We start from the raw sequence: 25,385 nt of genomic DNA, 5'->3' as shown, positions 1-25,385 counted from the left end.
CTGACTAGTGAAAGAGATCATGTGACTAGTGAAAAATTGTCACAAGTTACTAGACTGGTGAAATAGTTTGAGAAACAGAATCTACTAGAGCTGGTGAAATATACTCTGGTAACTAGTAACTGGTGAACTACTAAACTAGTATTTTTGAGAAACAGGCCCCTGGTAACTACTACTTTACCCTTGTAGTTTCTAGAAACACAGACTTGTGAAGTAAACTGATATTACTACTGTACAGACTAGTATTACTAGTCCATGAGTTTTGAGAAACAGGCCCCAGTAGGTACCAAAAGTACCTGTCCATAAAACACATTTTCATAATTGTGAAAGCAAAGATTAAACTATCGTTTTCTGACATTAAGTTTGCCATATCTCATGTGAACCATGTTTAAGATTTAATAATTTCAATGTAGACAATATTTTTGTCCATTTATTTCTTTGTGGGAAGAATAATTATTCCTTCCGGTACTCGTTACATAAGCTGTTAAGTCAGCCATTGTTGTATAATCATAAAAGATATATATTTTCGCTGGACCAAAAATATATTATAAACTGACTAGAATTACATCTAGTAACAAACTATTAAAATTCTTTTCAGAAAGGAACCACTGTATAAACATATAAACGAACTATGTAACGAGTACCGGGTAATATATATATATATATATAATAATCATTTGTAATGGTTATTTTCACAAAACAAGACATATTTATATGTACTTCGCTAGGTAGAGCAATAGCTCGTTAAGGGCATTTGAAAATAAATAAAATGAAATAAATAAATAAATAAATGAACTTACTTGATTAATTATATTAAATATGTACCAATACGTTATATGCTTCTGAAGCTGTCAGCTTTATTCATTCACGTTATTTTGTGATACACGTATTACACATATCATATCAACAATCTTCCACAATATTTCATTTTTCGCAAAACGTTTATCATATGTTTTTAAACTATTTTCTGCTTAAAAAAACCTTTCACTTTACGTCTGGAGGCTATTTCATAAAACATTGACAACAATATCTCAGAAGTTTACTATGAGGAATCAAATAATTACAGTACAGGAATAAATTTTATTGTTCCATAAATGTTCTGTAAATTGTAATCTATTCAAATAGTTTAGTACATAACTGTGGTACATTTAGGCTTCTACCAGAATCACTTTCATTGATTCGTAGAACTATTTTCACTCCAATCTCTACAGTTTCCAGTCATTTGTTTTTATAATTTTTGTTAAGTCTGAATACATTTGAATACATAGCAATTTTGTTATGTTCTATAGTGTATGCACATGATATTTGATGTTTTTGTGATCTGCATATTTAACAATAATTGCTTGGAACAAACCCATTTCCTTTACAATTTTTGAAATAGAGAATATTATATTGAAAAGCTCACGAAATTATAAAAATAATCCAAGAAAAAGTGGCAATATTTATGAAATCCCTTGGATTGCGTGAATGTAATTTTTAGGTTAAGGATGGATTTAAGAATTAAATATTACCATAGCCGTAGTTCACTATAGTACACAATACTCCATACTGGATAACTAGCAAAAGAACATTTTTAGCACGACTTGTGGCTTGTGTTAAACAACCCAACAGTAGGATTGTCAGAAAAGTGTTACAATATGTAGTGAAGGGATGGAAAAGCCTGAGATGCCTAAAATCAAGATGGTGACAATTCTTTGAAGCCAGACCAGTCACAAGTGCCAAATCCTTATATGAAGTAGAAGAAGAAGATGATGATGATGGTGACATTATATTTAAATTTAATGACAGGATATTCATTCATAGTTTTCTGCCCAAGGACAGGTCTTCCACTGCAAACCCAGCATTCTCCAATCTTTCAAATTTTTCGCCTTCCTCTATGTCTCCTCATATGATCCATAGTATATCCACAGTCTAGTATATACAGTCGCGAAGCTCAATACGTAGTAAATATGCAAACATTAGATAGTTGCTCACCACTAGGATTGCTAATATCGCTTCATTACAGGCAATGCAAAATAGTACCGTTACAGTCTATTGTTTCTAGCACCCTCAAAACTCAAGCTTCGTGATTGTATATAGTAGACTGTGGTATATCTTAATGTCGTCTATCATCTGATACCTTCTTCTGCCTCGAACTCTTATCTTGTTCACTATTCCTTCCAGTGCATCCTCCTTCAGTAGGCAGTTTCTTTTTAGCCAGTGACCCAAGCAATTCCTTTTTTTTTTTCCTTCGTAATCAGTTTCAGCATAATTCTTTTTTCATTCACTCTTTCTAGTACAGTTTCATTTATTATTCTGTCTGTACATTTCACAAGCTCCATTCTTCTCCATATCCACATTTATCAATATTAACCTATACTGCCTCTTGGCTTCATTGCTGTTGGCTGGTGCTTAGATATAAACCTATATAGAGGGACCTGAACATGTCATTATGCATTCCGACAGCAGCCATATTGAGACAGGTACTTGGAATATTCAGGGCATATCAACGAAAGAAAATGAAGTATTTATGGAATTAAAGAAATATAATATGGATATTGTAGTCCTTCCTGAAACAACCTATATAAGGGCGGTTAAAAAAATTATATTGTGGATGTAGTAATGTTGTAAAGGTAGGAAGCCACTTATCAGAAAACTTCGCAGTTACAAAAGGCCTACACCAAGGATGCTCACTTGCTCCAACTCTATTCAAGATTTATCTCCAAGCAATTTTGGAACAGTGGAGGAAGAAATGTGGTCAGATGGGTGTACCAGTCGGGGAAGATACGTTATATAGCCTACATTTCGCTGATGATCAAGTGCTGATAGCGACAGATGAAGAAGATTCCAGCTATATGTTTCGTAAATTGAGTGAGGCTTATAAGGAAGGGGGCCTATAAATTAATTTCAAGAAAACAAAATACATGGTTGTGGGTAGTCGCAGCAAGGTAAATTTAGATACCGGGGACACACAAATAGAAAATTCTGAGTCATTCAAATATTTGGGTGTTACCCTTAACAGCAGGCCAAAAGTGATGAAGATATTAATAATAAGATTGGTCAAGGAAAGCGGGCCATAAGACAATTAAATACACCCCTGTGGAATGACAAGGTAACAAGGAAAACTAAGACAAGTATATATAAAACTATAATAGAAAGTATATGTACCTATGGATCTGAAACTTGGGAAATGAGAGACAGGATGAAGAAGAAATTGTTGGCTTTAGAAATGGATTACTGGCGCCGTAGTTATCAAATTTCGAGGATGGACCACATTAGGAATCAGGATGTCCGTAATATAATGCAAGTATCAGGAGATATCTTACAATCAGTGGAAACTAAATGCCTGATATGGTATGGGCATCTCCAGAGAATGTCAGCCGACCGCTGGCCTAATAAGGTCTTCAACTGGACTCCCCCAGAAAAAAAGAGAAGAGGAAGGCCAATGAAAAAATAGAGCAAGGAGGTTCAGGAGGATATGGTCTGCACGGGTCTACAAATGGGCGATTGGCAAAACCGGAGTACCTGGAAGTTGAGAAGTGGGAGACGGCGACAGCCGTAAAATTACTCACAATACATACATACCTTTGGTATATTTCTCTGTAGATTATTTTGATAGCTTTTTTTCTATTTTATTTATTTGTCTGTGATGAGTATCTTTATGCAAACATCTTTAAAGTGATACTATTTTGATGATTTCTGTAGAGTTCTGGAGTATTAGTTTTCCTTGTAAGCCTGTTCGTTTAATATCATACAATCCTGTGTGTATGAAATATTAGGTTTTTTTGTTCTACTAATTTTCTGTGTAGTTACTGAAATCGTTTGAATGTATGAGGATATTTATTTCCTTAATAAACATCTTGTGTGATTACACTGGCCGCAAAAGAAATGCTGATATGAAATTATATCATTCTCCAAGCACTTTAGTAAACATGGCGAGTGGAAAGCTATTTTTCAGAGATTAGTTTTTTAAAAACATATAAATACGATTATATAACATGTTCATGTTATTATTTAATATGAATTGATTTTAAATTAGTCATGTATTTTTATTTTACAACATTAAAAGAATACTACACGAAAATAGTTAAACTGCAGTGTTTATGTGGTATTCCACAGCCTTTCTTATTATTCATAGAGGCTGTCATTGTTACAATCGATATATACAGGCAGTTACGTTTCATATTGTATTAACAAAAACTTTATCGATTTTATTATAAATACCGATACAGAACTAAAAATTGAATCTAATTGAAACATTTAACTACATATTTCTCCTTCGCATAGAATAAAAACTCTTTAGAAAATTCAGACCAGTTCAGATGTGTTTGTATAATTATTTCATACATACAGCAAAGTCCTCGTAACAGAATAGTATTTCAAATCGATAGTGACTTTGACTGCCTCCGTGGTCTGTTGGTCAGCATGCTGGCTTTCAGATCAGGAGGTCCCGGGTTCGATGAATTTTTCTTGAACGAAGAGGGGTGTCTGTATGAATGTGATTGTGAGTGTGCTGGGTTAATATTGTGACAGCCACGTCGAGACTCGATCATGCGTCTCACAGAGGGCGGGGCGCACGGAGAGCGAGGAGGCCGCAGTCACGCAAACTGCAGGGGACGGACGTAAGGGGAACAACAGCACGCTGGGCTTCGGCAGAGAGGGGAAAGTAAAGCAGCTGCGACTGAGGGAGGAAATCCAGGGAAGTTTCGGGAAGCGCCCTCCTCTCGGTGTCTGTAGATTGTTCACGAAATCGTAATTTCTCGAAACTGTGGTTTAATTAATAAATACAGGACGCGAGGAGAAGAGAGTCCAGTTTTTGGTCAGCAAGCCAGTCAGTCTTGTGTAGCAGTGAAGCCAGCTTCGAGACCGGAGTTAGATTTGAGTGTGTGTCCGCATCTGTGCGAGGGTCCAGGCGAAAGCAACGCAGTTGGAAGACTTGAGTTCGAGTGCAGTGGACTGTCCCCGGAAGTCCTGAGTTCGAGTGCAGTGGACTGTCTCTAGAAGGCTTGGGTTCGATATACTGTGAACTTGAGTGAATGAGCTAGAAGAACTAGCCAAGGCAACGAACTGTGAACTGAGAACTGACAGTTCTGTTTTGTAAATAGTGCTTTGTGAACATTAGTTAAGATTAGCAGTACATTGTTGTTCTCAATAATCCAAGTGAATTGTCATTGTCGTTCTGTGGAGTGCAATAACGAATACTGTGTTGCTGTGTGGAGTGGAAATCCCATTGTTGACGGGAGATTATTGTTGTGACAAATAGAGTTACATTATTGTTGCAAATAAAAGTTGCAATATTAATTAACCAATCATCACAATTAAATTACATAAGTTAGGTCAGATACAACAGTGTTCATGAGTGGGATAGTTATATACAATACAAGACTGTCAGTCTTCCTTAAGCTACGTTACGCGATCGAACATCTGTACCAGCGTCGTGGTACTACCACTGAAGATGGAGGAGCATTCCTCCGAAACATGTATGGTTTTTAACCGATTTTATTAATTTTATTCAATCATTAAAAAGTGTTCATATAACTGTATTAAATCACTTCTATTGTATATAACGACCATCACAAATATAAAAATACATCAGGACTGTCGCTGGGCAGTAACTTCAACACACGTTTCAGAGTCACATTGTTGACAAGTAACTCCATCTGTTAGCACAATCATAAAGCATCTAATAGATATGCTGTAGAGTTACCAACAAAGGAAAAAAAAAAAAAAAAAAGATAGTGACTTTGACTCGGCATTTCTTTTGTATGTGCATGTGTGCAGGTAGAGGTGTATGGGACTGTTTATGGTTTATTGTGGGTAACTTGTATGTCTAGTTTTCAGATATATCTGTAGCATTTTGAATTATATATAGGTTTATAAACCTGTCCTGTTAGATTTCAGTTGTTCAATTATAGATGCCTTCTAGTGAAGAAAAAGGAATATAAAATGTAGGACATTAAAATAATTAAAGAAGATTACATTGTTGATACATTTTATTTTCAAAGTAGAAATGAAAGGAGTACAAACTACCTTTCTGTTCTCTTCAATAAAATAAATTAAATACATAAAACATAAAATATTCCCATAGTTGGGATTTAATACACGTTTTACAACTTTTGATGTGTGATAAATAATGACAACATATTTGTGCAACAACACTGAACACCATGTAGAACAACCGGCTTGCTGCTGTTATTCGATTCTGTTTCGTAATGGATAGTGATGAGAATTGAACTGTGTAAATTTGATCTGTGACCATGAGTTGAAGTGACAAGCTTCAAATTAAAGACTGAAACACACATAAAAACAACATTATTTTTTTGACATAGTTATCTTATTTTCTTGGATGTAAAAATTTCACAGAACAAATGCATTATAGGACCCACCCCGAGTATTCCGTAGTATCGATTATATATTGTATATTTTCGATTATTTTATCAAGCATGCCATCTCAACAAATCCAAAAACATACTACAAACATGTATCATTTAATAAAACCAACAACAATGAAATTAAGCTCATATTAGTCACCTTTGTTATACAATACAGTATATTAAATTTTATTCAAAATAAAATTAAAGAAACAAATCAAAGCTAAACTTAAAACACGGTAACATTAAACTTTCACACAATACAACATTGGTATTAATACAACAATGAAATTAAGTTCATATTAGTCACCTTTGTAATATATTATAAAATACTAATTTTACTCCATTTATATTGCATTTTTGGTCCAAGAAAAATACTAGTCTTTTACAAAAACACATTTTTACTAGTATTTTCCCTGGACCCAAAATTACAAAAAAAAAAAAAAAAATTGTTGTAAAAATTAGCATTGTACCATGGACCTCACCGGAGATATTCTGTTTCATTTTCTCTGTTATCCGAGTGATTTCACAAAGTGCTACGATACGACGTTCCTCTGTTTATTATTTAATATCTTGTAATTTCCGATGACATCTCCACGAGTTCATCTCGTTTACTTTTACATTTTTCCATTCTCATCCCAGAATTACATGTTTCACAGAATATTTAACTCTTAAGTAAACCACAATCGCATAAAACACCACGGAACATACATGTCTGTTTTCATGGAAAAGCAACTAAAAAGTTTATGTTTATAATTCCATAATTTCCATTTCGAGTCCTACATTTTAAATCAACAGGGAGAATTTGATCCACTTCTTTTTTATATTTAACTATAGCATTCAAAATTGCCACCATGATTATGATCAAATTAATTTACAACAATATTGATTGGTTGGCAACATAATGAAAACAATATAAATCGATAATTTAATTGATCGAAACGCTACTTCCGTTGACCTTTTTTTTTTTTTTTGTGGCTTTGCATATTTTTATATTTAGGGTGGGTCCTATAATGCATCTGTTCCAATTTCACTTTTAAACTAGTAAACCAGTCACAAGAAAGTGTATTATTCTTCAGTTTCAGCATATTAAAAATATACGAATTTGGTTATACACTTGTTTGAGTGCTCCAATATTTAACTTAGATAATTCCATCTTCTTTGCTGCAAAAAGAATTTAATTTTCTTTATTGTTAGGTAGTGTAACAGTACCCTACCTATTGGAAATGACCGTAGAAATTCTATACCACATTTTTCAATCCACGACGTAACTTTCGCAGTTTTGTAATTTTACAAATTATGTACAGTCTTAGACAAAAAATGACCGCTCTCCTGTAGTGTGAATTTGTCGAAGTTCACCTTTGGGTAGCACCTGTTTCACACGACTCTAGAAAGAATGTTTGTTTTGCACCTAATTTAGACCTTGAATATATCTTGACCCATAAACACATAGAAAAGCAACAAACAAATAAAATAAGAGAAAAACAAAGCAGAATCATGCATAAGAAATTCCTTCACATGTAAATTTAAGCTTTCACGGAATCAATCGAAGTCTTCCGAAGGGGACTTGACATATGGCAACTAGTCTTTTTTTTGTCTAAGATTGTACATAGCTTAGGTACTTAATTGAAGTACCAGTACCATTGATTTTGGGAAATTTTTGTTGGAAATTTAGGTGTGTTAAGCATTATTTATTACAGGAATATGTAAATTACTTAAATATATTAAGATAATAAAATTAAATGCTATTGAATAAAAAGTGCGGAAATATTTTCAAATAAAGATAAGAATGACACCAATTCTGAAAGAAAGCAGGTCCCAAAGATATTGGTCTTTCACGACAGTTCAAAATTAGTGTAAAAACTTTCAAATTATAATATAAAGTAATCTTTAAAACTAAAATTGTAAGAAATTAGACCTCATATTAAATTAAATTAACTACATTTGAAGACTTATTGCATAAGCATGTGTTTAAGAATATTAGCAGTAGATGTCTGCAGTATTATTTCTGTAAACTTGTATTGGACGAGATGGGTAGAAACAGTGTGGTTGGAAGTGTAATTATGGTCTTTCAAACTTTCTACGACTGTAAATCTGTGCTTCATTGGCTGGTCATGATAATATCTTTGAAAAATATTGGAATGCAAGAGGTCAAATGACTTTATTGTCAAACGCCTGGCATTAGAAAACAACAACAACTTTCTGCGACTGTGAAATGCCGTGTAATGAAAGTTACATGTTGAGGAGTGTGTATAGTGACTTATTGTATAGGCCTATAATGTAGTATTTCATTAAACCAATGTTTAAACTGCAAAACGATATTATTTATGACCTGTAAGTTATTAGACTAATTCACTAAAAACGTAGCCTACGTGTCCCTACGTCACAATCCAAGATAGCAACAAAGGTTATAATTATACTGTACGAAATGATTAGGTCTAGAGTTATCGTATGTAGTTCGTTAGTTTTTGAAATAACGGGTTTAAAATCTTACGTATGAAAAGATTTTTTTGTACACCCCGGAATATTTAACCTTGTTATCCCATTTTTGTTCCTTTAAAAGTTTAAGGACTTTCGTACCAATGTCCAATCTTTCACTTCTAGGAGAATTGGTTCCGTACAGTAATAAATTATAGAGCACGAGCTTTTGCTCCTTTGGGTGTTATAATTATATACGTAATCTGTATACAGTAATCAGAACAAATGTATTATTATGATGATGATGATGATTATTATTATTATTATTATTATTTTTTTTTGTTTTTTAAAAACTCAATAGGTACTCCAGAAAAATGTTTAGCAGTCCCCTACCACTCGTAAATTCGGAAAATGGTATTATTGTTATTATTATTATTATTATTATTACAATTTTTTTGTTTTTTAAAAACTCAATAGGTGCTCCAGAAAAATGTTTAGCAGTCCCCTATCACTCGTAAATTCGGAAAATGGTATTATTGTTATTATTATTATTATTATTATTATTATTATTATTACAATTTTTTGTTTTTTAAAAACTCAATAGGTACTCCAGAAAAATGTTTAGCAGTCCCCTACCACTTGTAAATTCGGAAAATGGTATTATTGTTATTATTATTATTATTATTATTACAATTTTTTTGTTTTTTAAAAACTCAATAGGTACTCCAGAAAAATGTTTAGCAGTCCCCTACCACTCGTAAATTCGGAAAATGGTATTATTATTATTATTATTATTATTATTATTATTATTATTATTATTACAATTTTTTTGTTTTTTAAAAACTCAATAGGTACTCCAGAAAAATGTTTAGCAGTCCCCTACCACTCGTAAATTCGGAAAATGGTATTATTATTATTATTGTTATTATTATTATTATTATTATTATTATTATTATTATTATTATTATTATTATTATTATTATTACAATTTTTTGTTTTTTTAAAAACTCAATAGGTACTCCAGAAAAATGTTTAGCAGTCCCCTACCACTCGTAAATTCGGAAAATGGTATTATTATTATTATTATTATTATTATTATTATTATTATTATTATTATTATTATTATTATTACAATTTTTTGTTTTTTAAAAACTCAATAGGTACTCCAGAAAAATGTTTAGCAGTCCCCTACCACTTGTAAATTCGGAAAATGGTATTATTGTTATTATTATTATTACAATTTTTTTGTTTTTTAAAAACTCAATAGGTACTCCAGAAAAATGTTTAGCAGTCCCCTGCCACTCGTAAATTCGGAAAATGGTATTATTGTTAATATTATTATTACAATTTTTTTGTTTTTTTTTTAAACTCAATAGGTACTCCAGAAAAATGTTTAGCAGTCCCCTACCACTTGTAAATTCGGAAAATGGTATTATTGTTATTATTATTATTATTACCATTTTTTTGTTTTTTAAAAACTCAATAGGTACTCCAGAAAAATGTTTAGCTGTCCCCTGCCACTCGTAAATTCGGAAAATGATATTATTGTTATTATTATTGTTATTATTGTTATTATTGTTATTATTATTATTATTATTATTATTATTATTATTATTATTATTATTATTATTGTGCTGGTGAACCGAATTTTTTTCATTGATTATGCCAAATTATTTATTAATGGTGTCTATCCATTTGAAAAAAAAAACTCTATTGAAATCTAGTCTTGATGTGGTTTAAATTTCTTACAGTAGGAGGCAATGCAATACAATCATTTAGTTGAAAAGTGACATAAAATTGATGTTGACTGTTATGAAATTAAATGAATAAAGAAGGATACTAGCAGTAAGGAAACGTTATATTCTGTGTTGTAAGATTGAAAGAATTGCGTGTTTCTTGCCATACTCGAATTAAGCATTATTCAGCCATAATATTAGTAATTTGGTGTGTGTGCAATGTAGTCTGAAACAGAATATTTGAAATTCGGAGTGTAAAAGTATAATGGTAGGAATAAGAATATAAACTATATTTAATTAAATATCACTGTAAATGTAAATACTAGATAATGCTGAATGATCTACTAAATGCTGATGGGTTCATCGTTATTGGGCTGCAAGATGGTTCAGAGTTACCAACAAATTAACTAATGAATTAACAGAAAAATACTGAAACTATTAATATTACCTGCTCTCAAAGCACAACACGACGGTAAAGTGGCACTCCTGGATCACGGTAAGGGTGATTCAACAACTGGGCTAGTGTTTGTACTTCATCACGGGGTGAGGTAACCTGTTAAAGATTTAAAGTTATTTAAGAATAATCACAGTAAGTTGGTTGAATGCATTTTTTCTATTTCAGGCTTCATATTTGCAGATTCCATATGTCAGAATTGAAAGAGAATTTTTTTTTTAGAGTACTGTACATCAGTTAGGTACTATTTCATATTATTTTTTTATATTTAAAGAAATCTTATATATACAGGGTGATTCACGGGAATTTACCGCTACTTACGGAGCTTATTTCTGAAGACATTCTGAGCAAAAATGTCATGTAAACATCTATCCTAATATTAATATTTTCAGAGTTACACTAATTGAAGTTGTTTGTAAAATACCATTATTCTTTTGTTTTAAGGGTAAAAGAATATTACAGATAAAGAATGAACTATTCAGGAATATCATTTCTTTAATTAGCTTGTATTCTGAAGTTAAGATGTGTTGTGATTTCTATAAATTGCTTCGTACAGAATTTTTTTTTTTTTTTTTTTTTTCGATTTTTAACTACAAATTTACATATTTTACTCATTTATCACAACATTTGTTTCAAATCACGCCACTCTTGTAAATTTTTTAAGACTGTACACTTACTTACTGGCTTTTAAGGAACACGAAGGTTCATTACCGCCCTCACATAAGCCCGCCATAGGTTCCTATCCTGAGCAAGATCAATCCAATCTCTATCATCATATCCCACCTCCCTCAAATCCATTTTAATATTATCTTCCCATCTACGTCTCGGCCTACCCAAAGGTCTTTTTCCCTCCTGCCTCCCAACTAACACTCTATATGCATTTCTGGATTCGTCCATACGTGCTACATGCCCTGCCCATCTCAAACGTCTGGATTTAATGTTCATAATTATGTCAGGTGAAGAATACAATGCGTGTAGTTCTGCGTTGTGTAACTTTCTCCGTTCTCCTGTAACTTCATCCCTCTTAGCCCGAAATATTTTCCTAAGCACCTTATTCTCAAACACCCTTAACCTATGTTCCTCTCTCAAAGTGAGAGTCCAAGTTTCACAACCATAAAGAACAACTGGTAATATAACTGTTTTATAAATTCGAACTTTCAGATTTTTTGACAGCAGACTAGATGATAAAAGCTTCTCAACCGAATAATAACAGGCATTTCTCATATTTATTCTGTGTTTAATTTCCTCCCGAGTATCATTTATATTTGTTACTGTTGCTCCTAGGTATCTGAATTTTTCCACCTCTTCAAAGGATAAATTTCCAATTTTTATATTTCCATTTCGTACAATATTCTCGTCACAAGACATAATCATATACTTTGTAAGACTGTACACTAGGATGCATAATTAAACTGTAAAGAATCAAGTTCCTAAAGTATGATTTGTAACAATTTTTGTGATAATTGCGTAAGAATGGTGTAATTTTTAGTTAAACATCGAAAAACAAAATCTGTACAAAGGAACACTAGCTTCAGAACACTAGCCAATTAAAGAATAATACTTCTGAATAGTTCATTCTCTAGCAGTGCATCTGCACCCTCTGTGGGCACAGCTGCAGTCAGTATCATATACTAACCTGCCAAGCAAGGACTGAGACACTAACGTTCTACGCAAAAGAAGGCAACTTTTGAGTAAAATGTAACAATGTACACATTGTGTTTAATAAATCTTATTATTATAGTTCATTCTCTATTTGCAGTGGTGATTTTCAAGAAGTTTAACAACCAGTTCTGTCATGTGTACCTATGTTAAACGTATACAGTATATGTCCATGGTAATTGCAAATATTACCTAGATATAATTTAATAACCGGTTCGTCCGAACCGATGCAAATCGACCAATCGGGCAAATATCACCACTGTCTATTTGTAATATTCTTTTGTGCGAGATCGTGCGTATTTGCTTGGTTTCCGCACAAAACCAATCCGCGGAAAGTCTAAAATTCCACATTCAGTATTCCCAACTGAACACACATAACAATTTCCCTCTTCTTACAGCTTAAGTGACATATTGATTTTACTGCTTTAGGCTTTTAAGATATAATTTTTAGAGACGTTCAATATAGTAATAATTATAAATTGGAAACTTACCACTGCAATTTCACCTAAATTGCACTGTTAATTATTGTTTTTAAATATTGGCAAAAATTAAGTAAACTCTACAACTCCACTAAAGTTACTGCATTCGTGATGCAAGTAACATTAAGGAAGCCGTGAAAAAATCAACAAGATTCCAGATGCCGATATTATTACTGCAATATGTTATATAAATAATATTGTTAAAATATTAAAATGAAAAATAAATCATTACATAATCTTACCGTTTGTTTTGAGTTCGCATTTATAGACTGGGGGGGGGGGGAGGACAGACATATATCACGGCCTGCTGGAGTATAGTAAACACAGAAAACATTTTAAAGCAACAATGTTGAAGATAGATATTTTTGTTTTGCAAATTTGCCGTCATAGAACAGAAACCAAGATGGAGATTTCATTGCAACTAATTAGAAATTCCTCTTTCAGGTATGTAATAAACGATCTTCGCACAAAATAATGTACGATACACGAGCGGTATGTTTTCTTTCAATTCTCGGAAATTAAAAAAGCTCAACTACGTTTCGCTTTTTCAAACTTTTCCTCGAACATGAAAACTTCAACATACGCTCTTGTAACGCATATTACTCTTATCCTCAAAATTGAAAAAGAAAGACATTTTATTTGCTACCAACTTCAAATTAGTGTAACTCTGAAAATATTGAGATTAGGACACATGTTTATATGATATTTTTACTCAGAATGTCTTCGGAAATAAGCTCCGTAAGTGGCAGTAAATCCTCGTGTGTGTGCGTGTGCGCGTGTGTGTGTGTGTATATATATATATATTTTTTTTTTGTTTTCAAGAAACCAAATATAAAAAGTATCTCCCAGAAATCTATCTTTATTACAGTGTTTATTTAAAAGACAGATAGTAAAATGAAGATTTTGAAATAATGAAAATAATTGATGTTGTTAAAAGTAAAATCATCCCACACTCCATGAATGCGCATGGGACCATGGAGGTAGAGCTCTGTACTTTCGAACTTCTACACCAAAGAGGTGATGTGGTCAATACCACACTCAGACCACCTATTCCCAGAGATAGACCTAGTACCCATTTTTATAAGAAGCTGAGTGGACCTCTCGGCTGTTCTGAACATTTTGGCAATGGCAAAATTCTCACCATCACCTGGAATTGAATCGGAACCTTCAGTCTGCTACCAGTTGCTGTAACAGCTGCTCTATTTTAAATTGACAGAGTGCCAGAAGTTCATTATTGCATAGTACTCATTATTAGACCACGGAACTTTATGCACTAAAAATATTGAAAATTTGCATGCAACTATGCTTTTAAAAACTGTTGAAATATAAGCTAAAATTGAAATAAATGCAATAAAAAAATAGGCCTACACTTTAGAAGTTTATTTGATTTAATAATATGATATAGGATGAATATAAGTTGAAGTAATAATTGTCACCAAGCCATCAACATTTTTATTAAATCTGTTTTCTCTATAATAGTACATGTGAAGCATTAAGATCAGAAGAAACTACAGTTCAAAAGTATTGGAAAGCACAACTGCTAATGGCTTCATTGCCAAATGCAAGGCACTAGACAACAACAACAACAACAGAATAGTACATTATGCAACGAGCCTATAATGGTAGTAATTAAGACACGAGTATGTTTGTTTATGAAACGAGCGCAAGCGAGTTTCATAATTTTCATACGAGCGTCTTAATTACCATTATAGGCGCCGGAACTGACCTTCTAAATTGTGAGATGTGCGTAGACGCGAAAGTATTGATTTTTTCCGAGGAACGAATGTCATTGACCTTCATATATATAATCTAGAGAATAACATGAATATTAATCTTGATATAAACTGAAAATTGATTTAGAATTGAAAAACGAGATGACAAATTGAATTTATTTGAATATTATTTACAATTAATGCTAATTATTATAGTAACAGAACATAACTTTCTGCGACAGTATTGGATTTCCAGGCTCCGTGACGTTTTGCTAGTTGTCTTTCGATTTCATATCCGAAAATAATCGATACTTGCGCTTTTATAATGCTACAATGGTGATTTCTGATTGGCTAAACAACTGAACTATAATGAATAGCAGTCTTACTAATAAACCGTGTATAGTTTTTATACCAGACTTATCCAGAGTTGAGACAGAAAACGTTGCTAATAAACCTTGAATAAGCTATGGACGTATAAACAGGCTGTAACTATACAATGGGAATTGCTTTGCAGTAGTTATATACACGAAACCCCTTGTTTAAGCGTTGTATATAGCGAAAAAATGGCCGCCCCTCTAACAGCTGTTCGTATCGACTGTCATTTTATGATGATGGTTACCTTGTAACCACAGAAGAACAAACCAAAGATCATAGAATTATTAGAATAATATTGCTGTAGCTTGTACTCTTTGACCAAAATATAGTGTGGTAATCGATTAGAGCCAGTTGTACTATCGATATTTAAAACGCCACACTACAGCGCTCTACCGGATGCAATAGAGAACCTCAGATATTCCATTACCTTTCGTAAGGAAGTAATGACGAAACTATGACGTAGCTGTGTAACAGTTATACTGTTATACACGACGTATGTACTGATTATTAGTAAGGAATTTACACACGACTTATAAACGAGCTACTCATTGTATAAATATAAGACAGTTAAACGTCTGTATATAGAGTTTTTATTAGTAAGACCGTAGGTGTACTTTAATGAGGTGCATTAAAGGGCTACTACCAGGTATATAATTGCTACATTTCGGCATGGTCGAGCATAAACATATTAATTACTGATTTTAAACATATTTGAATTGGTAGGTAAATCTATAACTCTCCAACTTCTTTAACTTTCTTTGCCTTTCACGTAATTATTATGGCAGTAAACGATTTTTCTAGATTCTCTACTGTGAAACTTCTCCTCTTATCTGTCAGAATTAGTTTAAATTTCGAGAATGATCTCTCGACGTCACGTAATGTGACTGGTGCATACTTGTAAGCAGAAATATTTCAAATGTCAGTAACTGTTTCACACTTTCCACTGAGAATGTCATCAATTTGGATCATTTCTTTAGAGCCAGGATTATTCTCTTAAATTTGCTTGAATTTTGCAGGCACTGCTTTACTGAGTGAGTCTTTTATCTTTCGCAGCAGTTTCATGACATCAACAGTACGTGACTTTATTGTCGCAGGTGTCTAAATACATTCATTTTTAGTTCGATAAAATCAAAGTAAAAGCCTGAATGATACCTAGGGGACTCGTATTTTCGCCCTGGCTCCTGAAACTTTACACTTATACAGTTAGTATGTACACAGAGGTAGTCTTATGTTAAAGTAGAAGACTACACAACTTATACACTAGGGATAAGTATCCATTGTCGTCACAGCAATTTCATGTCCTCAACAGTATTATTTTTATTTATATTTCCTGGACATTATTCTTATTTTTAACCGAGAGAAATTTTGAAATTAGACAATAATCTGTTATCGCGCTTTCAATTTCTTACAACTCTTCGAAACCGGCATCACGCACTTCTTTCTATCCCTCATCATAGAACGTCTTTATACTCATCCTCCTATACTGTAGAAATACCTCGCCTCTGGAATTCGTTACCTAATGACGTCAGGGACTGCCAGACTTTATCACAATTCAAAATTAAATTGGAAAATTTTGTCTTATTTAATGCTTTTTAGGTATTGCTAGAAGTGTTGATTTGTGGTTTTTTTTATTCTAGATTAAAATTGCAAGTTTCATGTTTAGGCCTATGTTAGTTAATTAGTTAGGATACAATTAATTATAATTATAATTATAATAACATAATTATGATACTTAATCACTCATTTAAAGTTTGTGTGACTGCAACCTGTGTATAGTTTTGTGTGGATTTACTTTGTTTATAGTGTATTTATATTTTATTTCCTTTTTATTTCTATTATTGTATTTGTATTTCTGGTGGTGTGGAAGAGAAGGCCTGATGGCCTTAACTACACCAGAATAAATAAATAAATAAATAAATCGGGCAAAACAAGAAAATATATTAATATATGCGTTTAAAAATGCTAAATAAAAGTATACTGCATTTAAAAGGAAAACCCCTTGAAATGTGCATTTATGCAAAATAAAGTTGGTTTCATTGGAACGTAAAAACCATAATCGGCAAAGGCCCATTTTTACTTTTTCAATATGCCAAATTAATAAAAACATGCAATTGCATAAAGTTCCATCGTCTACTCATGATATATGTAATTAAATTAACTAATGAAATATGAAAAAGAATGTCAATTAAATAGCTTCCAAGGACACACTTTCTGAAGAAAAAGTTTTTTTCTGTTCTTTCTTATTTCAGCAATAAACTCTTCCATTGGATTACTTGATACAATACATTGCATTTTACTCTTTTATTAGTTCTGATTTCTTCTTCAAAATTTCAACAGACAGCACTGCAGTGTGAGCCTGCTTAAGATTCTTTTTAAATATTCACATTTTATGTCTTCCATAATGTATGCATGTTACAGAATGTTGTGTGTTCCAGTATTGAAGCACAGAAACAAAACGTTTTCTCCCATGACTTCCTCTAGCTTCTGATAAGTCTGTGTCATGATGAGCTGTTTCCATTGTTTCAGTCCCTCATAACCAGGCTTCGAGACTTTGGACCCGACACAATAAGTTTGCTGTGCATGTACTATAGGTTGTTGACTCGCTGCAGGTAGATAGAGATGTGTTGAGGTAACAACGTTGCTATTTAGAGTAGAGTACGGTAGTATGGGGAAACACACATATGTACATTCTGATATCAAATATACATTACACAATGATAATGTCAAAAGATGTGAAAAACATTTATTCTCCTGTCTTTTATAAGCATTTGTGTTTAATTATACACAGTGTTAATGGTAGAAATAAGCATGTAGCAATTTTAATTTCTTCATTTATCCTATTGGTCGTCTTTAGGAAGTGCAGTTACAGTACCGAATTGCAATGCACCTACAAGATACATTCTCAGTGTCTCAAACGTAATTTTTTTTCGTCTATCTGCCAAAGTTCGTACTGTAGAAAGCTGCGCTCTACGTCGCGTGACGTGATAGGAGCAAAACGAAAAAACCTAACATCACTGCAGTCTCTAAGAGACAGTCCTTCATTCTCGGGTGACTCTATGTCCACTAATTTGCTGTTTCTATTACACAATGCACCATATCTGTTATTTTTACATAAAATTGATTTCCACTTCTGTTTTACACGTTCAGTAACCGGTGTACTTGGTGTCTCATTAATTCTGTGTCATTTCCTCAACTAATTTGAGGGCTTCCGGCATCTCTTGCTCTGACTTTTCTAACCGTGTAATAGTTTCAGATACAGTTTGAAAATGGGTTTGTATGAAAACCAAATTATTCATTAGAACCTTCAAATCCAGAGCGTTTTCCTTTGCGTATTTGTTGGCATTCATTCTACAGTACCCCCACCCATTGTACACTTTACCACTATACTCAGTACGCCGTTATGCAGATTTCCCACTGAACTGCTCTATCGGGTCCGAAGTCTCGAAGCCTACTCATAACACAATGACGAAAGTCTGTGTGATATGCAATAGTGCATGCGCATGCTGGAATTGAAGATTTGGTACTTTATGGTTGTACTTGTTCTTGTGTTTCTGGAGATGTACTCAAGTTTTTAAGCACATGCACTAGCTACACATGCAATAACTTTTTTGTGATGATGAATACTTGCTTGTCGTTTCCTGGAGACCATGAATCTCTTGTCCTTTGCAAACCCTCCCCATTGGCTGCTGTCCCGCTTTTGTGCAGGGTACAATGGGTACTGCTGAGGGGATGTCAGCATTGGGTAGTAATATCCACCTCGTCTCTCCAACCGGTATCGATGTGGGGTACTTGAAGGGTGTGCAACTGGCCCTTCCAGCCATCCACCTCAAGTAAACACATTGAAGTTCTCTACTATTGGCCTTTGCTTTTTCACTTTGTTTCATGAAGATGACGTCTAAGCCTTTCAACATCTCTACTTGTTAATGAGGTTCAGAAGAATATTAATACTAGTAGTAATGAGAAATCATTTGGAAGCAACAAATCTAAGTTTAGAATTTATTGGATTTCCCTCTGGCTATTAATTTTCCCACTATGTTTATCTATGTTACGAAGTAAATTCCGAATTGTGAACACAGTAGACGTGACAACATATATCATGATTTGCCTAGGCTAATCACTAAGTGACCGACTTTAGGAAAATTCATGTACTTCTACAGGGTGTTTCCGAGGTGGTGTTACAAACTTTCAGGGATGATGGCGAAGATACATGTATCAATTTGAGATAAGGAACCATGGTCCGGAAATGACTGAGTCGAAAGTTATAAGCAAAAATAGTTGTGTGGAAATGGAATTGTAATTTGGCACCACGTGCCCTCCTTCCCTTAACCTTTGGAACAGTCGTGGAAAAATTATATGGGCCGGATGTCTCCTACGTGGGTAGTTGGCCGGTTACAATCTGTGAGCTTGTCTACTGTTCCCATTGACTCATCCGTATTCGAAAATCAGGTCTGCTTATTCCACTCTCATGTACTCCTCCATTTCACTAGGACTGATCCACTGGACACTGCAACTTGTACACATACACTGCTGTCTACAGACGTGCATACGAGGACCGACCATGTCCATTACACATTACGCTATCTACATTGCTTTAGTGTAGTTTCTTGTCCCCATCCCTCAGAATGGAATACTGTAAGTAGACAACGTCAGATGAATACAGTATGTGTAAGATGTACAGATATAGAATAACTCTTCTCGGGTTCTCAGCCAGGTGAGTTGGAGATTAGCTTCCAAGCTTTCGACGGCTAGCTCTGCCATCTTCTTCAGGGACGTCCCTGAAGAAGATGGCAGAGCTAGCCGTCGAAAGCTTGGAAGCTAATCTCCAACTCACCTGGCTGAGAACCCGAGAAGAGTTATTCTACATCAAACGCCGGGAAAGCCTCAAGTCATACGATGTAAGATAAATACACATAAATAAGGTATACAGAGGAATAAAATTATTTCATTTCCACAGAACTATTTTTGCTTGAATTTTCGACTCGTCTTTCTGGACCAGGGTTCCTTATCTCAAATTGATACATGTATCTTCGCCATCATCCCTGAAAGTTTGTAACACCACCTCGCAAACACCCTGTATATGTGCATTTTTTTTTTGTCAAATGCATTCCGTGTGAGGTTCGTTCATGTTATTTTGATTAAATAAGGAATTTTCTTTTCTTATGGTACTTGATTTCAGTGATGAGGTCGTGTCATTTAGAGATATGCCCAGACAAAAGCCGAACATTAATGCGAGATTTTCCCACTTCTCTTGGGCATTTCGTAGTGCATCCAGGGAAATCTAGATTTTCATTATTTCTAAATGTACCCGTAATATATGCAAATGCAAGCCAGTTACTGTAAAAAAAAGTAAATTTACCATCAATTGGAGAGGTGTCTTCTTCATCTTCTTCTCCCTCATCTTCATCATCTCTAAAAGGCTCTGCAGTATCCAGTCCATAATAGGTGAACCAAGAAGGATCTAGTCTGTGATTAAAGAAACCAACATTATTGAGTAACTTTTACACTAGTCTACCTAATTAATTACAGTAAAACTTCGGTTATACGTAACTGAAGGAGAATGGCATAAATTACGCATAGTTCAGAATTACGCATAAGTGAGATTTGAATATAAGATAATTTTCGAATTACTAGAAATCAATTCAATAGAGCACAGCTGGGAGCATTTAAGAATTATTTTATCTTGTGCAAATGTGTTTCAATCAATATAAAATAACTAAAATTTTAATGTTTAAATGCAGTGCATACATTTACTATGAAATTTTTTCTTCAATCATGAACACAGACTTTAATATTTATCTTAATTATCCATTTTACAAACCTTTTGCAATTACAGTTTCGTTTTGTTAGGATTTGCCTCAATGTCTTTTATAAATCAAATTGTATCTTCCAGCGAGTAGCTCTCCTTTTTGCTGCCATACATGATTGCTAGATATACTGAGTGACCTGCAAGTGTTTTCAAATGCTTGGAATATGTCCCGCGAGAAAGAAGATAAGCTAGCATCTAAAGACGGAGCATGCTCGCTCTGTAAATGCCTGGGCTGTGAGAGTTTGCTATCTTAGCGTAACCTAGGGATGTAACTGATGTAAAGAGGCAGCAGTCTTCACTGTTATATGGATTGTAATATGTTACACGTAGCTGACCTTGTGGATTATGTGATGGTTTAAATATAGGGTGTTTCAGAAATACTTTGACAAACCTTGGGGTCATGTTCCTCGCAATAAAATAAGGAAAAAAGTTCATATAAACATACGTCCGAAAATCCTTAGTTTTTTAGTTATTAATGAAAGAACATAATGCAGCATGTTAGATATTGTCAGCTTGGCAGCAAGTGTTGCAACTTTAATCAATTCAGAAACTCATAGGCCCGGTTTCTTCAACCTTTGTTAAAATGCACCTAACACAGTGTTAATTAACTGTAAGTTAAAAGTATGAATTGCTGTTAAAAATATTGCGTTTCTTCAACTTTACATTTCACATTTTAACATTCTGTTTGTTAACTCTCTGTTAGGACCAGAGATTCTAGAGTTTAACCATAACCTATAACCAAGTATAGACTCAATTCTGTTTTCAAAACTCTGACAATTGCGATTCTCGCTTGTTTCCGTTGTTTGATTCAGAGAGGATAGAAGTCTTTCTATTCTCTCAGGTTTGATTTCTGCTTCTTTCCTCGTCTGTATCACAATAGCGTGGAGCGGTGTATTGCTATTGCTGTTATGAAATGGAAAACACTGGAACAAAAAGAAATCGTGGGACTAATTTATCTTCGTTCGAAAGAAACCTTCTGCTGGCAATTATTTCGCAGTATAAACCAATTAAAGAGAATAAACAAACAAACAGATCTAAGTTGAAAGCGAACAGTACTAACAGTAATTGAAGAAATGCTTCAACTGTTAAGTTTACAGTTAAAATGGAATAACATACTGTTATAATTTAACAAAGGTTGAAGAAACCGGACCATAACATTGAAAGTGGACGCAAGAGGAGAACATTTTCAACATTTGTAATGAGTTTCTGAATTGATTAAAGTTGCAACACTTGCTGCCAAGCTGACATATTGCGTAGTACATAAGACAAATTTATTATATAGGTACTTCTTAATTTCAATTCAGGAATCCGCTCCTGAGCACCAGTTCTACTCTTTCAGTGGCGAGCTAAAGTTTTTCTGTTTATATTATATTTTATGTTACATTTATTAGGAAAATAAATAAATAAATTAATTAATTATGTTCTTTCATTAATAACTAAAAAACTAAGGATCTTCGGGCATATGTTTATATGACCGGGATTCGAACCCGGGCCACCTGGTTCCGCGGCCAGACGCGCTGACCGTTACTCTACAGGTGTGGACGGTGCAGATATCAATTCAGTTTTGATGACTCTACTAAAATAGTACATTTTGTTCAGAACAATCGCAATTTTTTTTTCATGTTAATGGATATCATGTTTTACCCTGGATTACTCTCAGCCTTGGCTCGGTGTTCAGCTTCCCACAATGACAGGACAGTGAGGACATCCTCAGGATCAAGTCCAAGATCACGCTTCAGTCTGGATCGACTGCTTGTGAGGTCGTCAGTAGGCAGTACAAAAGGCATCTCAGGCTGATAGCTGAAAATAGAATCGTATAATGCGTGAAAAATTCATTGTTTTATGGAGACAAATTTAAGCATTCGTTATGTTAAATATTTTCTACATATTGTAACACAAATTGTAGTAAAGAAGTAATATGCAGCGCTTTTTTCAGCCGGAACGCATTCCCGTAAACTTTTTGCCATTACAAATTCCAACGAGATATATTTTATAAGCGAAACTGAAAATTAAAATTGCCGCCACTGCCGAATCCAAGAGTTTACATTTTTTCATTATTATCGTTGGTGCAAAAGTAACTCATGCAATCTAGTGCTGCCATCTTCCGTTATTGATCCTGAAACTATAGCTCGAAATCGCAAAATTTCCGTTATGCTTAAAATTGATGAGCTCCGTTTGGAACTTATTGTAATATAAGGTATGTAGACCTAATATTTTTAAACCTACGTTTTTGTTGTACAATGTGATCGAACGATAGAGTTCCGGTAAACTTTTTTCCAGAAAAAAACAGCACTGGTAATATGTAAGTTATAGAATAAATTCAGGAGTTGAAGATGGAAAGTTTGAGAAAATGTGGATTAGGAAAATGCAGATAAACAAGTTACAATGAAGGTGTTGAAAACATTATACAAAAACTGGCATTGAATTTAAAAAATAACAGCTGTATATAATTTGTGTAAATCCTCTAAAATCCCAACTCATTACTTTTATATGATAAATATTAATAATAAACACAAGGCTTTATTTATAAGCAGGGAACGGATTTATATGGACTAAAAATATATGAAATATGTAAATATATATGTAGTTATTTTTACCAAAATATGGAATTAAATATGGATTTTTACCAAAATATGGAATTAAATATGGACTTAAAATTATAAAAAAATGACTATGTACGTTAAATATTGGTACATTTTAATCAAACTAAACAAAAAATATAATGGACGTACCTTATCTTCCAATGTAGTTTCAACAAAACACAATTTTTATTGTCTGTTACCATAACAATAGGTTACAAACATTTCTTTCAAGTGCTGAAAAGTGAATCTTCTTCTATTGTCTCTGAGGATAGATTTATACTGACTAAAAGAGCGTTCGACGTCACAAGAAGTAACTGGTACATAATTCAATTTCACAATGTCTGCTGGGGATAAGTCCAAGTTAATCTTCACTGTTGATTCACCACTCATCACAGCAACAACCTTTTGTAGTTCTTCATATCCAGGGTTTTTTGAAAGTACAGTGTCCACCTTAGCTCTTACTGCATCTGCAACTTTACCTCTACCACGATTCAGTTGTTCCACAGTACTATTTATAATTTCAAAACTTTCAGATAGTGAAAGGTGCCTATTTTGGAGACTTTTGAGCGTTTTTATGATGCATGAAAATGTATGCTGAATGTGAGCTGAGTCATTCTTCACACTTATGTCACAGGTAACTGTTTTCGCAGTATCAATTGAGACTGCATCTTCAGAGTCCAATGCAAGGAGAACATTGTTAATAGAGTCTATATGTTCGGCATAATATTCAACTGCTTCTAGCCATGTACCCCATCTAGTTAAAATTGGCTTTGGTGGCAATGGAATTTCAGGGTACATTTCTTTCAACACGTTAACTCTACTGGGAGCTTTGAGAAATACTTTTTTCACTGATGAAATCAACAAATCTACTTTAGGGAAATTGTCTCTGACCACTTCTGCCACACGATGAAATGCATGCGCCACACAAGTAAAATGAGTCAATTTAGGATATACAACAGATAATGCTTGTCCAGCTTTGACCATATAAGGGGCAGCATCGCTAATAAAGAATAACACATTATCGTACATAATACCCTTTGGCCACAGGATACCCATAGCTTCGTTGAACAGTTTAACTATAGTTTTGTTATTGCACTTGTCTAGAACATCACAATGTGAAAGAATTCGTTCAGAATATTGTTCACTTAACAAACCGATAACTACATTACCAACAAGTCTACCTTCTTTGTCGGGAGTCTCATCAATGGAAACCCAAATTGAACTATCTTTAATTTCATCTCTTATCTTCTGTATTGTCTCATCGTAGATGGATGGAGCATACGTCTTCCTAAGTGTTGACTCATCCGGGATTGTATGTTGAGTATATTTTTCAAGGAATTCCCTGAAGACCTTATTCTTTAGTTTGTAGAGAGGAATATCAGCAGAGATGAGAGAACGGCACAGGTCGATGTTAAACTCAGATCTTACATTCGATGTTGTTGGTTGTGTTAAAAACAATTGTCTCTGCTTGGAATTTAGTTGTTTGTTGGCCTGATGTTTACTAGTTGTAATGTGTTGTTGCACCAGGAACTTTTGTGTAGATGATACTGCACACTGACACAAATTACAAAATAATATTTTATTGTCAGTTGATAAACCATCTTCTTTAAATTCTGAAATGTAACTTGTTAGTTTTGATTTTAAATTGACTGAATGACGTACTTTTGGCATATTTACCGTCTTTATAGTATGATTTACAAAACTGAACCTATGTGTACTCTGACTGGCATTTAACTGTTGAGCTGCACAACTGAAGTCTGTTAAAAATTTTAAATTAAATTAATACAGTTTTGTAACTTACTTTCCCATTGTTGATA

General features: G+C 33.7%; 2 protein-coding genes across 6 annotated transcripts in view; one reads left to right on the top strand and one right to left on the bottom strand.

Annotated features, from left to right (window-relative positions):
• The window catches only part of LOC138700260 (uncharacterized), a 280,196-nt gene that overhangs the window by 39,128 nt on the left and 215,683 nt on the right, over nucleotides 1-25,385 (top strand). The window lies entirely within an intron of this gene.
• The window catches only part of LOC138700263 (prohormone-2-like), a 180,795-nt gene continuing 161,361 nt past the window's right edge, over nucleotides 5,952-25,385 (bottom strand). For 3 of the 5 annotated variants that reach the window (XM_069826759.1, XM_069826762.1, XM_069826761.1), the window contains 5 exons: nucleotides 22,631-22,786; nucleotides 20,537-20,643; nucleotides 18,809-19,005; nucleotides 10,950-11,054; nucleotides 5,952-6,265 (listed from right to left, as the gene is read on the bottom strand). In XM_069826759.1, coding sequence (XP_069682860.1) covers nucleotides 10,956-11,054; nucleotides 18,809-19,005; nucleotides 20,537-20,643; nucleotides 22,631-22,786 — 559 coding nt within the window. In that variant the 3' untranslated portion in view covers nucleotides 5,952-6,265; nucleotides 10,950-10,955. The remainder of the gene's footprint in view (nucleotides 6,266-10,949; nucleotides 11,055-18,808; nucleotides 19,006-20,536; nucleotides 20,644-22,630; nucleotides 22,787-25,385) is intronic. The other 2 variants (XR_011332316.1, XM_069826760.1) reach the window with 2 other exon arrangements.

This window comes from Periplaneta americana, chromosome 5 (assembly GCF_040183065.1).
Source record: "Periplaneta americana isolate PAMFEO1 chromosome 5, P.americana_PAMFEO1_priV1, whole genome shotgun sequence".
In the NCBI taxonomy this organism is placed as follows: Eukaryota; Metazoa; Arthropoda; class Insecta; order Blattodea; family Blattidae; genus Periplaneta; species Periplaneta americana.
Note: the sequence above shows the minus strand (reverse complement) of the source record. Positions and strands in the feature narration are given on the sequence as shown.